Here is a 17,669-nt window from a genome sequence, read left to right as displayed (position 1 = left end):
AAGGATTTCATTCTCTGGTTGCTTAGGTGAATGGTTGTGAATGTGGACCTGATGGCAGAGGATGAAAATATTAAAGCATCACTAAAGTAAATGATCCCTCAGCTTTCATTGGTGAATAATGTATTTTGCTAAATAACCTTTCCATACCCCAAGTTTTAACCTTTGCATAAAAATAAAACTTTTAGAATATAGTAGGTGACAAACTTTCTCAATTGCATAATATCACTTCCCCTTTCTTAAATGCATTGTAGAGCAAGAATCTGAATTTGGGGACTGTAGACCTGGAAGGAGAGTTTCATAAATAAGCATCCAGGGACAAAGGCTCCTTGAAGCTACCTGCAGAATTATGTAAACAGACATTAATCTTGACATAAATGAGCTTTTCAAAGTGCTTCAGAATTTATGAAGGCTAGTGTGATTTTTGATTAATCAAGGTACTCAGTGAGCATGTTCTATTTTACCACCATTCTGGAGTATAGTCATGTCCTCAGGACATATTAAGGAGAAAAAGCCTATTTGTCCAATCACAAAAAATGACTCTAAATTGTCATGTTAAGCATAATAGTCAATAGATTACAGATAGAGTCAAAATCACTGTGAATACAATAACCTCTAGTCTAAAAGTTTATTTCTGAATATACCTCAGAAGAATTGCTTTGCTCTACTTTTTCCATTAAAGATACAGTTACAGTTCTCAATTAACCAAAAGGCTGTAAGTTATTAAGCTGTATTTCCATATTGCATAGCATAGAGCAAAATACAGCAGATTCTCAATCAACTGTGCATTAGCTATTAAAAGTTTCTTAAGAGGAGACACTTCCTTATTTATTCTACTTTCAGCTCACAAAAAAAACTGTGTCCTAAAGTTGTTAGTACACATGACTATATCTACATTAAGACCTTCAGGGTTTATTGATCTAGTGTTTCTTATTTTATTGTAGCAGATAATGAAATCTAAGGGAAAGTTTTGGATTTCTAACTTTCTAAATCGTTTTCAACACTAAAGAAAAACTAGACCAAACATTTGAGTAAATTGGGACAAGCAAATTGTCTTAATAAGTCTCATTTTCACCATCTAGAAGAATAGGTTGTTCAACAAGATACTGATCACATGGTACCATTCAGTTCTTAAATTACATAAATTTGTTTTGAAATTTTGTTAAAGTAAACTTTTCAAAAATTTAAAATCATGACTCTCATGCAAATAAAATGATATGATTCTGTGGCCAAAGTTTATTAAAGTAAACTTTTCAAAATGATAAAACCATGATTTCTATACAAATAAAAAATGAACATGTGAAACATTCTATTCAGATAATTAACAAGGGAGCCAACAAGACAGCAAACATTTTTCAAAGAGTATTTCAAAAGCTAAATATTTATGGCAATGTTAGGATAAGATTGCTAGACTAGTTATAAAACTGGTTAATGTCCAACAGGGTAATAAACTATGGTTTCTTTTCCACTAGATAGAAATGATTTGCATCTCTTTGATATAAAAATCTACAAGTCAACCTCTGCCTTACAACACTGTTAAAACGCCTATTCCAAAAAAAAAAAAATCAAAGCAATATTGCACTGAAGGAACACTCAAAGACTTCTTCTGACTATTTCCAACTTTCATATAACTTTTAGGACAAGTCAAATAATTTTTAATGAATGAAAATAATTCCTGATGAATTTTAAAGAGAAACATCTTTATCATCTTTCTTTGATCCATGTGTAGCTTCTATATATTCATACTGTTCTGTGCAGACATAAACATCAGAATTTCATGAAACTGTGTAACTGAATTTATAAGTAAGTTATTTCATTTATTGCATATAATGTAATGCATAGTTAAAGGTACAAAAGAATAAATAAGCTATTATACAAATTCAGAGATTATAAATATTTAGAGGATATCTGTTTTATGTAAGTTCCCCAAGTGCCTAATAAATTCAATAAATATGAACCCTATAAAGGAAACTTTAAACATACTTGTAAGACAAACTCAATCCAAGTAAAGGATACCAAAAATTAAATCTTACAGTTTGTGATATCTGTAAACTGATTTGCATACCACCTATAAAATGCTGTATGTCTACCAAGAGAAATTATATCACTCCTGATGCTCTCAAACACCATGCATACACAAACATAATCCAATAAAATTCTTGATTATTCAATTTTTCCATTTATTATAGATAAAAGTACCAAATCATCCTCTAACTTCTGAAAAGAAACCCATCTACAAAAAAAGCATGCTTCTTTAATTCCCAAGTTTTATTATAGATTTTTAAGATATGTATTTGCTTAAAGATATGTATCATCAGCTTAAAGAAAATAAATGACACAAGAATAAGCTTTTGTATATCTGCCATGGTAAATTGTTCTATTTTAAATTTATCAAGTTATAAATAAACCACATAATGTGCTTATGTGAACCAACCACAACATATTCTGAGTGTATCTGAAATGTATTCTCCTTGTTTCAGTGAGTGTTATTTATTAGAATTAAAAGACTGGCCTTCAGTTATTCATTATTCAAAAAATAATACAGCATGAATTATTTACTAATTATAAAACAAAATACACTGTTAGAAAGCAAAAGTGGCTAAAATAAACATGTTCTCCTGGACCATTCATTTAAAATTAAGCATTTATAAAAACTGGAGGCTCTAAGTCCCACATAGGGGAGGACAAAGCTACCAAAAGGTGTGAGACACAAAATTAATGCTTGCTTCGAAGGAACTTGGAATTTCCACCACCAACTTCACAACTATGGATAAAGATGGTATATTCTACTAAAAGCATACTAAATGCAAATGTCACCCCAATAAGACAAAGTAGAAGGCAATTTTCTAAATGTTTTTTCAATTCAGTAGTTCGTTCAAGCAAAACTTGTGTATCCAAACTCTTGGTAGGCCAGATTTTAATCATGATGCTGACTCATGAGGGAAAAGGGAGTTTTAAAAAGGCTACACACCACAGATGAAAGTGGAGACTTGGTAGGCAGCAGACTGTGCTTTTCCTTGGAAAGCACTTGGGTTAAAGGAGAGTGGACCACAGCCCCACTGTCCCAGGATCAGCTCAGCGAATAAGGGAGCTTAAAAAGGAATACTTGGATGTAAACCCAGACAAATGATGTGAGATGATCAAAGGCTCTCTCTCTTTGGTTCATCTTCTCTTGTACTTATATATTATTTTGACATTTTGCTCCTGCAGTAGTTAGATAAATTTGAATCTCTAGAATGTTCTTTCAAAAATCCTAGTCTTTATTGTAATGTCTTTAAATAGTTCAAATTTACAATGATACTGAATTACCCTTGATTAGAATACAGAAAATGGGGTGCAATTTAGTAATAATATATAGAACTGAGAAAAAAACAATATGTATTGCAAACATTCTGAAATTGTATTTTCAAACTTTCAAGGGAAGAAGAAATCTGTGTATCAGCTTTCAAATAAGGGGTAGGGTGTGTGGAGATGGGACAGTCATGATGATGTGTTCGAGATTTGAAACTTATACATGTCTGTCTCTCAGACATTATGACCTTAGCTAACTTCTGAGACATGAGGACCTAACATGTGAATACTATCTATCCACTCCCTTCCACCTAATTAAAAAAGTCATAGAGGGAGTTTTGGAGAGTTATTTGAGGCTTAAATTTGTCCACATTTACTGTTTTAATGCTAGTCATGCACTTTCACTGAGGAGAGTTTATCAGAGCCAAATTTTAATTTATTTTGTTTCATAATCTCATATTGGAGTTAGCTAGCCAATATACTTAAATCAATTAATATCTAGTCCCATTGTCAATATCTGGGCAATATCAATAAAATCAGATTAAATATAATTACATAGCACAACTTTAAAGAACTCCATTATCATTAATAAAATATATAGAAATTATAGTTTATCTTTTGTAAAAATGAAAAGAAAATTTAAAAGTATCCTTTTAAAAAGATACTCTATAAGGACAGTTTCAAATTAGAACTTCATACCATATCATTGCTTAATTTCTAAATCACTATATATAAATTGGACCAAACTTGACAAAGTAAAACTACCTAATATTCAAATTGTCAGATTTGGATGGTTGCCATATTGACAACAAAATTAAGTTATCAAAAGTGATGAAAAATGTGTTCTTGCTGCTCAGAGACAGAAATGGTGGATGATTTATATACCAGAGAATATACACCAGTAGTTTTACAAAAAACCCGAAATTTCTATTTAGAATTATTTCGGACTCTGATGCTTCTGTAGATCATGGGCTTCAGTTTTCCAATATGACGCTGTAAGTTGCCCCGGGCAGCACTGGGTCTGTCTTAATAATCAGCAACAAAAGAATGTCATGAACCACTCTCATTACTATTTGATCAAATCAGTTAAAATGGCATGAGATATGGTTATTAAAGTTGTCAGTACTTCTGATTTACACTGTTCTCGGAAACGGCATGACAAATGTCTTAATGCAGCTAGTTGGAATAACAATTGGAACCATTCTGTACTAGATGCTGGGACTCACATGACATCCTATTAAAGAAAAATATAAACAAATACTTTGAGCAGTCTGCTCAAGTTTTTGACTGTGTGTAGTGCTTAGCCCCATCATAACCTGGGTAAGCTCATTTTTTATGCATTCATCTATACTGCCTCATTTCTAAATGAACTTATGGTCTGTGTTCTTGATTTAAAAACAAAAACACATAAATATATCTAGTATTCTTGTCAGAAGAGTCTCTTGTTATTCATTCATAGGCAATACTTTGGCCCCATGGGCGTTGATATAGGTGAGAAGAATTTTGGCTCTTTGCTCTACTACATCAATTAGTTTTTCAATTCCTTGTCTACCTCCTTGACTTTCCCAATAAACTTTATCAAGAAACAGAGACTGAAGGAGTTTCTGCCTTAAGTGCTGGCTCTTCAAAATAGAAACTGCAGATTCGGGAAACCTGAAAAGATAAAAATGATATTTCATTCTAAGTAACTGCTTGAAAATATTACACTTTACCCAATTTCTCTGCTTTTCATTAATCTGGCATAAATCACACTATCAAATGGCACCTTGAGAATCAAAACATTTTTGTCACTGTCAAGCTGACACTTCTCTGAATAATAATATACTAGAAGTATATGTTTCCAGGGAACTGAATTTTCTTTACCATGAAGAATTTGACATACTAACATTTTACTTAAGGTCATTATATGTTGACAAAGAGAAGCACAGAATTAAAAAAGATGCTGTTAGCCTGGCAAAAATACATTCCTCTATCTTAAGCTCCATTTCACCTAGAGAAGCCACGTTAATCTGTCAAATTGAGTAGTATCCTCCTAAGTGTCACAGTGGGATTTTATGTAAGAAAAGATGGGAAGCAGAATGCTGACAATTTCAGTAAAGTACTCTACCTCAATAGAAGTTGCATGACTGAATTTAATGTGAAATAATCCAAAATGTGCATAGTAAAATGAGAAAAGGATCATTTCACAATGCCTAATTTAAGATAGAATTGCTTTTGATTCAGATTATATCAGGAATTCTGTGACTCTGGGAGCACTTTATTAAACTAAAATATTAAACTGTTTTCAAATAAATTTAGTAAAACTCAAGTTTCAGAGGCAGGGCATTCCACAATGAATGTCTCTGTGGAAAACCTAAGGCCAATTTAAAAGGATTCTTGCTGAATTACCTTAAGAGAGCGCACTGTGCTTTCTTCTCATCATTTAGAAAGCGTAAAGCCTAAGATCTAGGACATACATTATCTGCAGGACTCAGTAAAATTTCTGGTTCAAAATCATAACTAATGTTTTGCTGAATCTCCAATTTGGCTTCTTCTAGCTTTCATGAAAATGCTGATGAAAGCACAGTGAAAACATTGGGATTTAATAGTAATTTTCAAGTAAACTCAGTTGTTCCTTAAAAACTAAAACAAGAACATACATTTGTTTAAAGAGCACAGTTCACCAGAAGTTTCAGGCATTATAAGCACTTTTCCAATTTTCAAGCTCAACGTAACCCTCAGGAGGCATGAGTGCCAGGGGCCCCTGGGGTCTCCAGCACCTCTGATCCTGCAGAAAGACCAAAGGCCACAGACCTGGACACACTGAATGAATCTGAATAGGTATGGAATTAAATAATGCTGATAAGAAGCCCTGAGCTCCCTGAAGACATGTACTATGTAATTTAATGACTATAGAATTAAGCACTTTTTCTCTATGAAGTATTAATAACCCTTGATTTACAAATTCTATGACCCTTCAAGTTATTTAGTTGTGGCAGAATATATGAAATGAAACTGTTAAATACATGGATCTCTTAAATGACCAAGCCTTTTCATAAGGGAAAATCAAATATTACTGCTACTGCATAATGTCGATGGAGAGGTATAATATTCCATGCATAAATCTGGGTTAGCAAAGTCTTCTTTTCTGCTTTTCAGTGTGTGAATTATATAGTCAAAGAAGATTTCATTTTAAGCCCATTACTTCTCATAGTGCATTTAAAGTTAAATCTTCTTTGAAAAGTACAAATAAAAGAGTATTCATATTTATATCAGGGAATGGAATGGATGGATATTCTCCAGGAACTCTTAATTCTAAGAGGAAATTTAGTAAGTCATCACTCAATAAGTGATGCCGTAGGTATATAAATTTTCCTAATCATAAAATTTCCTTAGACACTTGGATGAATCTGCCACATATTCTGCATTTTAATTCACAAAGAGAGGAACAAGTTTTAACGGGGCAAGGCATGGCAAAAACTCATAAAACTGGCCCTCATGAAACTCACGGCAACACCTTTGTCTTCAAGTACTAAAAATGTGTAAAATCCACATTCCTTAATTGATAGTTCTTAAGTAGAACTATGGAAATGTGCTTCAGAGTATTATTAACAAGAGTGACAAACAGTAACAGCTCATGAACACTGCAAGTTACTGTGGAAAAATTTCTCAACTTAGATTTGGAAGACTAGCTTCTATCCTCAAATTTTATTTATCTGTTAACCACATTTTATTGTTGTGTCACAGGCTTACAGAAATATGTTTTCGAGCGCAACTTCACCCCTCACCAAGTACACATGCTTTACTCACCCTCTCCCTCAACCTTAGATTTGTTTGTGTGCTTTCTGGAAGTCACTTAATTTCACACAGACAGTTAGCTATTTTATTAAAATATCTCTCTACTTGTAAGTCTTAAACATGCCCCCCCTTTGCTCAGTCAGTCTGATTTCTAAGATAGAAAGACAATGAAGCAAGACCCAACACTGGTATGAGCTGGGACCCAAAAGTTAGTTTCAGTCTCCATAAGCAGAATAGGATTCCGTGCCTGGGTTCCTGCCACTATTAAGTGTCATAGTTTCCTTTATTTCCAAATGGGTGTGAGCTTAAATGGGTGCCATTAGTGAGGCCTCCCTGATATCTTGGACCATGTTGAATATAGAAATATTTCTTCCCTAACCTCCACCAACTCTCCCTTTCAGAAGATACTTTTCCCCATAACCTATGTCTATTGGCAGGTTTTTCAAATGCTAAAATATCCTCTGATTTAAATGAAACAGCCTCTGTCCTTTGATGCTGTGTTCTACTCAACAGATTGGCTCTAATTTTTCACCGCTTTCATGAGTCTCCCAAGCTGATTACAACTTGGACATCCTGCCATGTCAAAATCTGCATGTCTGTTAGCTCCCCCCATATCCTGTCCCATGCCCTCATTACACAGCCTCTGCCACCTGCTTATCTCTGCTCTGCCAATGCCTATTCCAGAGATCCCTGCATGATTCCAATTTAACCCGCATGGATTTTCATGCTGAAGGCCAAACGACATGATAAATGTGAAATGTAGCGGAAGCCTTGTAGGTGGAATGGGTTGTTGATAGTGACATCCTAGCTGGACTGTTCTGTTCTGCTTGGCTTTGTTTCACTTTTCTAGATTTCCATTCCCAGACCCATTTCCACAATTCCCTTCAAGGAATAAATCAATCAGACATAGGCTGAGTTTTCTCCAAACCTTACTACTTAATTCATGTGTGTGATGTCCTATAGATGCTATATATCACAAAACTTACTCTTTGATGCCTTCTAACAACTTGAAGTTTAAGTTATCTTCACTTCTGTCAAAGAAACCCTTGTTATCTATAAAGACCAAGTGCCTTGGGTCATGCTTTCGCTGAATGATGTGTGTTAGAGACACAGAATCTTGTTTGTCACATTTTGGCTTCAGTCCATTCTGTACACAGGCATCTTCCTTTCGAGGTCTGAATCCACAGCAATTTGTATCTAAGCGATTATAAATCTGAAAATGGAAAACAAAAACAAAATCCAAGCTGCTGAGTAAAAACAAAACTTGGGAAAGTTAGATTTCCAAAGAACTGGTGTTTTCTAAATAGCTGACTTGCCAGAATCTAATAGGGCCAGGCTCATTTAATTAAAGGCAACTGTCAGAATAAGTCCAAACTTCATAACCTTCTGACTCAGCTATGATTATAAGCATTTCCAGCTTCTGCTAATAGCTCCAAAGTCATCATCCAAGTTAGGCGTCTCCAGCCTTAACAGTCAAAGTTCCCACTGACATCACAGGTAGAAACAAGGCCAGAATTTCTAATTCTGAAGAAGTTAGAAAGTTCTATCTTCATGAAGAAGATAGAAACCATTGTATTTTTACATAGTCAGGAGGTTATGTCTTGTTTTCTCCTTCAGGTTGGCTTATAGAAAACCTGAGCTCCTGGCACTAAGCATTCATTGCATCCCCTAAACTCACTGGAACTCAGCATTACAGTATCAACCTAAAGTTGCATGAACAAATCTATTGAAATGACATGATATCAAAAAAAGAAAAAGATAAACACAAACACTACCTGTTTGGAATACACGGCTAGATTCTAAATAAGTGAGAGAATGAACCAAAATATCAAACTTATTAGAGTTTATTAAGGGAGTAGGGTTATTGCCCTATAGAAGAGGGGGAAAAAAATAACTGTTTCCATTTCTTTGGGGCAAGGACAGAAATATTTATTCATCAGGCTAGATTAAAGCATAGGCTCAGGAATCAGATAAATAAACTCAAATTTCTGCTCTCATGCTTACTGGACTTGTGACCTTGTACGGGACCCATAAATCACTTCCAGAGGAAAATGAAGTGGTCTTTAGTTTTGCCTTCTGACCATTCCAAGCTAGGCAAATGCACTTCCTCCCTGAATTCTGCATGGAAATGAACTGTGTATCTGAGAGCACACTCTGAGAAGCAGGGATTGTAAGAGAAGTAGCACAGGACAATTTTCTATGTGGTTTATATAAAACCAGTTGTTTGGGGGCAGGCGCAAGCAATGAGCCTCCAGATAATTAGACACTGCTGCTCTAAACATGATCAGCAGATCAGGGAGGCCTCTGTCAGGATTGGGCCAGGCAACTGATCCATGGTACTATAAGTCTAACCCATGGTTTATCCGCAAGGTCACATAGGCTGATCGCAGGGAAAGGTAAGTCACCACTCTTGGCTAAAGTAATTTATGTGACATGAGATAGAAAAAGTTTTCCAAAGATGAAAAAGAATGTCCCACGCAAATCACCATAGGTTAATGAAAAAAGTATGAATTGGAATCTTTTAGAAAAATTCATTGAGCCCTTTCTCCTCAAACAGTTTCATTCATGTTATATAATACTTGACCGCCTTTGTATAGAAGCAAAATCAAAAGAGACTACATCTGATTGCCAACTATTTAAGTTGAGGTCTGGGAGGTAGGGAGATAACAGGAAAAATAAAATCTCAATAAAACTTTCACCCAACCTCCCTTTTTAAATTATGCACTAGTTAATTTCAAATAGTATATCAGTTTTTCATCATTATCATGTTTGGTTTTTTTTAAAGATTTATTTATTTATTTATTTATACAAGCACTGGGTACAGTCAGAAGCGCAGGAGGGTGAGAGAATTCACCAGCGCCAGAGCGGGGAACAGAACAGGCAGACCGACGAAGTACACTGCTGAGGGGAGCAGCGGGCTCGGCAGGAATGGTCTGCATGCCATGTGGGACCCTCGCTGGCGGCTGGGGATAGAACAAGCGCTGCAGAGGCTGTAGGCAGCTTCACAGCCCAGCTCTCAACCACCTGTGCCACCAGGGAGGCCCATCATTATCATGTTTATAGCAATTTATAACAATACCCATAGGAAAAGAACCTGTTTGTTTAATTTCAAAATCTGATCTAATTTTGACAATATCAAGATCTATTATGTTAGGTAAATATGTTTAGAACTTAACCCTTAAGGACAAAATCCACCTACCACTTCTTACAAACTTCTCTGAACCCTAAACTCCCTCATTGTTGAGTTCCAGCAGTGAGGAAAGGACTAACAGATATAGCTACATTTCTACAAGTTCTACCACAAAGCTGTGAGTATAGTGTATACTAATGTTAAACAGAGTTTAGTGCCTAACTTTAAGTGCCTTTGTAAATATTATGCTTCCCTATTTTTAATCTACAAGAAAGCATTCAAAGTCAGAGGTGGAAAGACTGATTTAGGTCATCTTTTTATTGCCTTCCCACCATTAGATTGTTTCCTACAGTGTATTTTTAAAGTGCTTTGTCTGATCTAATTTTGAATCACTCAACAGTCTGTGATGATTTCACCACTACCCTGACAGACGGATGTGCCATTCAAGTCTAACAGACCTTATTGTTGAAAACGGGTGTGTGTACTCAGCTCAACTTTTCTAGAAAATGTTTACTACTCCTTTATCCAGATGTATGCATGTACTTGATGGGTGTGTTACCAGATTTTGAGTGTGTGTATGTCTGTGTGTGTACACCTATGGATACAGAATGGAACTGTAAGACTTCAGATACTATATTTTCTTCTTTTTATCTTCCAATGATAATAAATTATGCCTTTGTATGATCACCCTTGTCTAGGAAACCCTTAGGTAGCTCTTCAATCATCTTGTTCCCTAAGTCTTCTTAGAGTTATGTTTATAGTCTTTCTTTTGAATTTATATTCAATATACCAAAAAATATTTGTGCCATAACCTACTCCCTTAAATTCAGTGCTATTTTGCTTGGCACTTAATTTAGTTATATAGTGTGTATGTTTCTGCTTGCTTGTAAGAGAATTTATCTATTTTTTTAAAGCCTTGTAAAGCATATCTTAGCCATGCATCCATAATATGCCTTTAATATCTTTATTTAGTGTGTGCATTTAAATAATCATTTCATTTAACTATCACATGATTAAGCACTGCAGCTCACAGCTACGTGCCTATGTTCTTAGATAATTCTCCCACAAAGAAAACACTTTGGGGGTAAATTTTGTCAGCTAAGGGATTCTGAGTATTCATCATCACTGCAGCCTGCTCAGATGCACATTCTCTCATTCCTTAAAACAAGGAAAATCTTTTGCAAAACTGTTATTCTGCATCTGAAATTACTGCCAACCATCATTTTCCATAAAATCACTCTTTCCACTTTTAGGAAAATATATCTTTTCAATGTTTACCTAACTAAAATTATACTCAGAAAAATCCAGGTGTTCTAGCCAAAATTTTTTTGTTGGTGGGATATTTTTAAACATACTTCCTTAAAAAAGTTTTTTTTTTTTTCATACCATTTTCCTTTTGGTAGAGCTGTAGAAAAAAAATATCTTGTGAGTGACTCAAGTTATGCTCATGGAGCCTAAACAAAGAGGTCTATGTAGCATCATCTAGCTCCCCCAAATCCAGAAGAAATCCCCCGAAATCCAATGATTTCCTCTGTTCTGCATACCACCTCTGCTACATGGGCCTTTGAAAGGTATCTGTCAAAGTAATTGTGTTAGTTTCTCCATAACCTCTTTTTCCTCAAAGCAATGCAATTAAGTGAATCATTTCAGGCAATGCCTGAACAAGGCAGTAAAAACTTTTGTAGAAATGCTGCTAATATAAACAATGGAAAATATAAGTTATTTATTGAGTGTTTAGTATATACCAGGGACTGTCGACTTAATGCTTTATAAGTGTTACTTCATTTCATCCTGATAGCAATCTTAAGAGCTAGGTGCTGCCAATAATCTCACTTGATCAATGAGAAGACAGAGGCACAAAGAGGCTACTTGATCACCCCGAGGTCCATCAGCTCATAAATGACAGAATTGGGGTTCTATGCCAAACCCTTCAAAAGCCATGCCCTTATCCAGCCCGAATGTTTCTCTCAGATGTAGCCTCTGGGGTGGTACTGCAAAAAACAAGTGCATTGGTATAGGATATTGAATGACACTATACTTAATAAATACTTCATCAAAAGACAAAGAACTTCAATGGAGGAGTCCAGAGGAAAATTGTAAGAGCATCATGCCTCTAAGGGAAACATAAATATCAATGTTTCTTCAAGTTTCATTACCATTTTCTCATGTAGAGTTGGAAGAAAGGTAAAAGGCAAGTGAGCAGAGCATTAGATGAAAATGCTACAAGAAAAAACTGAAGGGAACCAAGGCCAATGTACCTGGAAGCTAAAGAAAGTAAAAGGAAGATGTTCCTCTCTAAGCCGGATTAGAAATTCCCTTTATCCAAACTCTTTTGTTATTCAATACTATGACTAAATAGTTAAATTAGTTTAAACCCTGCATATGTTTCTATTTCTGTTTTTCTACATTTCTCTATGGGTCTGAGTGTATATGTGCTATGTGTGAATGGGTGCATTTCCAGTTTGGTATGTCAATATTCTGAGGTTCTCAACATCTCAAGTTATTTGTTTTTACCATATGCAAACAAAGCCTTTATAAAGAAAATTTCATTTTTAGAGATAGTTTAGATTATGCAATAAATACATGTTGAGTGGAACTGAACAATCATTCAACGGCTAGCACAGAGTAGGCAGGGCATTTATTAAAAGAATTCCGCTGAAATTTGGTACTCACTTTGTATTTAGCTATTGAAATGGCTCCTCTAAAACACTGTCTTCTACTGGGAAGAGTCAAATAAACCCCCAAAATAATGGCATGAATCTTTAAAGAAAAGTCCGTGAAAAGGAGTAAAAACAAACAAAAAAAAAAAAAAGGAGAGGTAAATAATGAAACTGCTTATGTTTGCCCTTTGTTCTTGTTGGTCTCTTTATGTGAGTTTAATCTCACTAAACATGGACCATGAATTTTTATATCCACAGAGGCTGCCATAACACCTTGCATGTAATAGGTATTTTATAAATACTCAACAAGCAGGTGTGACAGGAATAATAATAGAGCATCCATTTCTATCATTAGTTTCTGGAAGTTCATTTGAATTCCAGCTACCTTGTTTGTTTTCAGAAAATGCCCATAGAAAAGAAGTCCAATTTTTACCAATAATCTTATCCCAAAACCAGAATCACTACACTATCAGCCCCACACTAGGCACGGAGAAACACAAAAACATATGACCTTATTTATTCATCAGCTACTGACTTACATTGGAAAATCCTTATACATGTATTTGTCTTAATGTAAACCAGTATATGGTTGACAATGGAAGTGAAGTTGGTTCCCTGTAGCCTAATGAATCTGTGAAAATAGATCAGATCACCAAAAGAATAACCTCAGACAAATATCACAATCCCTGTGGCATTTGTTAATAGTTCCTCTTACCTGAGGAAATATACAAAACAAAAGCAAAAGTGTTCTCACCAGCCTGCGCCTGTATCACTTGGTAGCACTCATCTCATAAAAGAATAGGTTTCTTTTTTGTTCTGTGTTGCTATGGCAACAAGTGCCTGTTAAATTAATATGCATGCAAATGTGACTAGCAGAGCAGTTGATGAACTCTGAGAAAAGTAAAAACAGTATGTAACATATACATCTGACAACAGCCAGAGGCCCCCTGTGAATCTGCCTTTGTAAACAGATGTCATTGCTCCATGTCATTTATACTCTAGAATTCCACACTTAAAAATAACTATAATGTGCACCTATTCAGTACAGAATCTCTAGTTTCTTCCACATTGCTAAATCATAAGACATAACAGTATTTCCTTATGTATAAGTAAAAATGTTTAGTGCTATAATGTATTAAGTCTATTTTTGTAGATTCAATGTGTATAATCCATATATCGCACCTCTGAATAAGTACCAGATATCAGACATCATTCTGCCAAAGAAAGACTGAAGAAAATCACCAGGCAAGTGCCAATCTATTTTTAGAGAAAGAAAATTCACATTCTATAATTTGCACAAGCAGAGCTGCATGACAGTAGTCTTTGCCAAAGGCACACCCACCTCCTTATAAAGATTTATAAAGAGCACATAGACTAAAAAAACACCAGTAATTTTATATTGTATTATATTCCAACTAATAGAATGGATTTATATTAAACAAATAAATTTAAAACAGGTATGAAATAATATTAAGTAAAATGTTTAAATGTTTTCTTTCAATGAAATGAAACACCACTTTTTATGACTTAACCTTCAAAAAGATTATAAATAAACTCAAAATTGTATACATCAGAGATAATGGCATCAAAAACATTTCCTGTACCTGACTTGATGTATATAATTTTTAGTATTCTTATAGGATTCCTATCAATTTTAGTTTTCCCTAAAATGCAATATTATAAGGAAATGACAAAACTAAGTAAAGATAAACTAATCACTACACTAAAACACAATTCTAACTATGGTGTCAAATATTCTTTGCATAATAAAACTTTAAGCAGGCTCCTGAACCTTCTCCAAGGCTGATCTTCCTTATAAAATCTAGTTTTAGCAAGAACTCAAGGTCAATTTAACAGAAAAACAGACCTTCATGTTTTCCTCTCTCTATTGTCTTGCAAAAAGCACAGAATCTCAGAATCACAGAGATGAATACTAGTGGCTTTGAAGTTACCAGATACTACATAAAGGGGAGATTATTTCAGAAAAATTACAGTCAAGGTTCTCAAACAATTTTATTTTAGAATCTTTGACACTCCAAATTATTGAAGACCCCAGGAAGAATTCATTTATGTGGTTTACTTATCATAAAGAAATTAACAAACCCCAACAGATATGGCAAACATCAAAGAGCAAAAACTGTTTCAATTTTATTATGGAAAATTTTGACTGTATGGGCCTCTGAAAAGCCATTAACCTGAACAGTCCCATTCAACAGACAATACACAGAAACTTTTTTTTGAAAGTCCATATATCTTAGTTATGTCTGTTCATAAACAAAAATTGTAATATGGTTGGGAAGAGCATGAAACTAATAGAACCAGCTCTCACTGGTTCATTGGGCTCAATGAACTATCAATATTTTAAAAATAATTACATACAAAAAAATATACTGAGCCTGATGAATTCTGCCTGTTCTTTCAGATATTCCCATGGAAATACTACCATGTTAACTTTTCCATGTTTTTCTTATTTGCTTCCTAGTAGATTTATCCACAGATCTCCTGTTTTCCTAGAACACAGCAGTTAAGGTTGATTTCAACCTACCTATGGGAGTTTGGTATAGGATTAGAGAAGAAGCCAATCCCAAAAGCTAGCTCAAACAATGCAGTAAACAATCTTCTGACTCTCAGAAGATTATTTATGGAATAGTATAGGTGTCCTAAAATCCCTGATGTCTCCAGCTATGGAAACAAGAAGATTTAGGAGTGAAGTATATGAACTATGCTGATCAATTTCAGTACAGTCTAAAAATTCCATGGCAAAGGTTGAACTAAGCAAAAATGATATATAATAAAATAACATATACTGTGCTTTTGATTAATAATTTCATTAGAGTGAAGCCAGAACTGCTTACTTGCTTGCCACTTAGCCATATGAGGTTATGAATATTACTTGTTTGATGAGATGTTTTCTACTTTGATTCAGAATGCTACAAGAGCAAATACCTATGTCAACCAATTTCCTAGTCCATTTTTTATGCAAATGAGACTTTAATATAATCACTGCCAGAAATCTCTGAGAATAAATGCTAGATATAGGTAGAAAGGATATATAAAATTCTGAAGATTTTCAAGCTGAAAACAGACATCTGAGAAATCTATATTCTCCTTAACAGGAGGCATATGCTTTGAGACATGGAGAACTCTCAACAGGCATTGGGTCAGAAAACAGAGACATGTATGCTTGCTGTATAGGTCAAGTAGCCAATAAGCTATATACCTCAATGACAGATGAGGGTTAGTGTGGCTAGGCCACTCTTTTCAAAGTTGCTTCTATGGAAAATCAAATAAATAGCTGAAAGCTAAAAAAAAAAAAAGGCAAGAAAAAAGAAAATCCCTGTGAAGTGAATAGATGGGGTCTCTAAAAGTCAGGTCTTCACTAGAGTAATGATGTCAAAGTCCAAAAGAGAGACTCATAGCTCGGTGTCTGTGATTTTACTTTCTCCATCCTGTCATACTCTTAACAGAAATTTTCAGCAGCAGAAGTACATTTCATTTAAGGGACATAAAAAGTGAAACTGTTTGCCTTTTAAAGTATAGACCAGTGTAATTCTATTGTTGGCTTCCTAATCTCCCTCAAGTTTTCAGAACTTCTCAAGGAGAAGGTACAATCAAGCAGGTCAGTTTCTGCAGGGGAGGCTACAGACTTCCTAGATCAGATACTCCTCGGAAAGGAGGAGTCTGCAGGAGCCAGCGTGTGTTAATGGGATGTATTCAGTGAACAGTCAATGTGAAACTGAATGTGTGGATCAATCCAGAGGACATGTGGGAAGTATCGTACTGAGAAACAAAAAGCGATAGTTCCCAGGCATGGAAATAACACTGTGTCAGATTCAAGAGCCAAGTCACAAAATTTCAAATAATGACAGAGGCCAGCAGATTGAGAAGCACTTAACTAGACTTGACATAGAAACCCCTCAACTCAAGTTTGTTGGATTTAATTGAATCCTACAAGCAGTATCCCGTTTGCTTATAATTCCTGGTTTTGTTTATAAAGTAAAATGAAAAGTACTAAGCTATGCTAATAGGAAAAATAGAACAGATGGTTATAAAGCAAACTATGAAAATAAAACACCTACAAGCAAAGCCTTTCACATGTTATAGTAGACAAAATCAATAAAAACGCTTTGTAGTACTTGTCACATTAGGATTCTGGATCCAACCTAGGGAAAATTTTTTGGCAGTTGCTTTGTAGTTCTTTGTTCTCAAGAATAGACCCTCCCTAGAGTCCATTAACTGTTACACCCCGATTTCTGGCATTGTCAAGCACGCCTGGCTAGACCCTGCCCTCTCTAATTGTTAACAGTGCAGGACTCAAAATTTGCAGAAAAATTCATGTGGTCAACTGTATTAACATTATGTAATTTTTAAAACACAGAGATTGACTTAATATGCACATAAAATTACTTTAAATGACTGAAATGATGCATATTAATCTTATGATAGTGATCTCCACTGGGAGAAAAGTACAGAAGAAAGAGGGTATGATGCAAGGGGACTTAGCTTATTTTTAATGAATGTGTTTTATCTCCTAGTGTTACATAGTAAATATTTATAGATGAAAGATATGGTATCTGGGATTTGCTTCAAGTAATATGGGAATGGGAAGTGCATGGCAACAGTGATAAAACATGACTATGGTGAGTTGTTTGCTTGTAAAATTTGGATGACAAGTACATTAGGGTTCGTTATAATATTCAGCCTACTTTTGCACATGTTTAAATTTTTCCATAATAGTTACAATGTACTATTGAATTTCTTCTCCAATCAAATGATAGTCTTCAGAGATTTTTTTGCAAAAAGTGGTATGAATA

The 17,669-nt window shown here is 34.8% G+C and overlaps 1 protein-coding gene across 2 annotated transcripts in view; it reads right to left on the bottom strand.

Annotated features, from left to right (window-relative positions):
• Positions 1–1,219: 1,219 nt before the first annotated feature.
• GASK1B (golgi associated kinase 1B) overlaps positions 1,220–17,669 on the bottom strand; it is a 37,653-nt gene continuing 21,203 nt past the window's right edge. For both annotated transcript variants that reach the window (XM_037497438.2, XM_037497437.2), the window contains exons 4-5: positions 8,052–8,278; positions 1,220–4,941 (exon numbers count right to left, since the gene is read on the bottom strand). In XM_037497438.2, the coding sequence (XP_037353335.1) occupies positions 4,734–4,941; positions 8,052–8,278 (435 nt within the window). In that variant the 3' untranslated portion in view covers positions 1,220–4,733. The remainder of the gene's footprint in view (positions 4,942–8,051; positions 8,279–17,669) is intronic.

Source organism: Talpa occidentalis, unplaced genomic scaffold, assembly GCF_014898055.3.
Source record: "Talpa occidentalis isolate TD23 unplaced genomic scaffold, MPIMG_talOcc4v2.1 talOcc4.8, whole genome shotgun sequence".
Taxonomy (NCBI): domain Eukaryota; kingdom Metazoa; phylum Chordata; class Mammalia; order Eulipotyphla; family Talpidae; genus Talpa; species Talpa occidentalis.
This window is presented reverse-complemented; position numbering and strand designations above follow the sequence as displayed.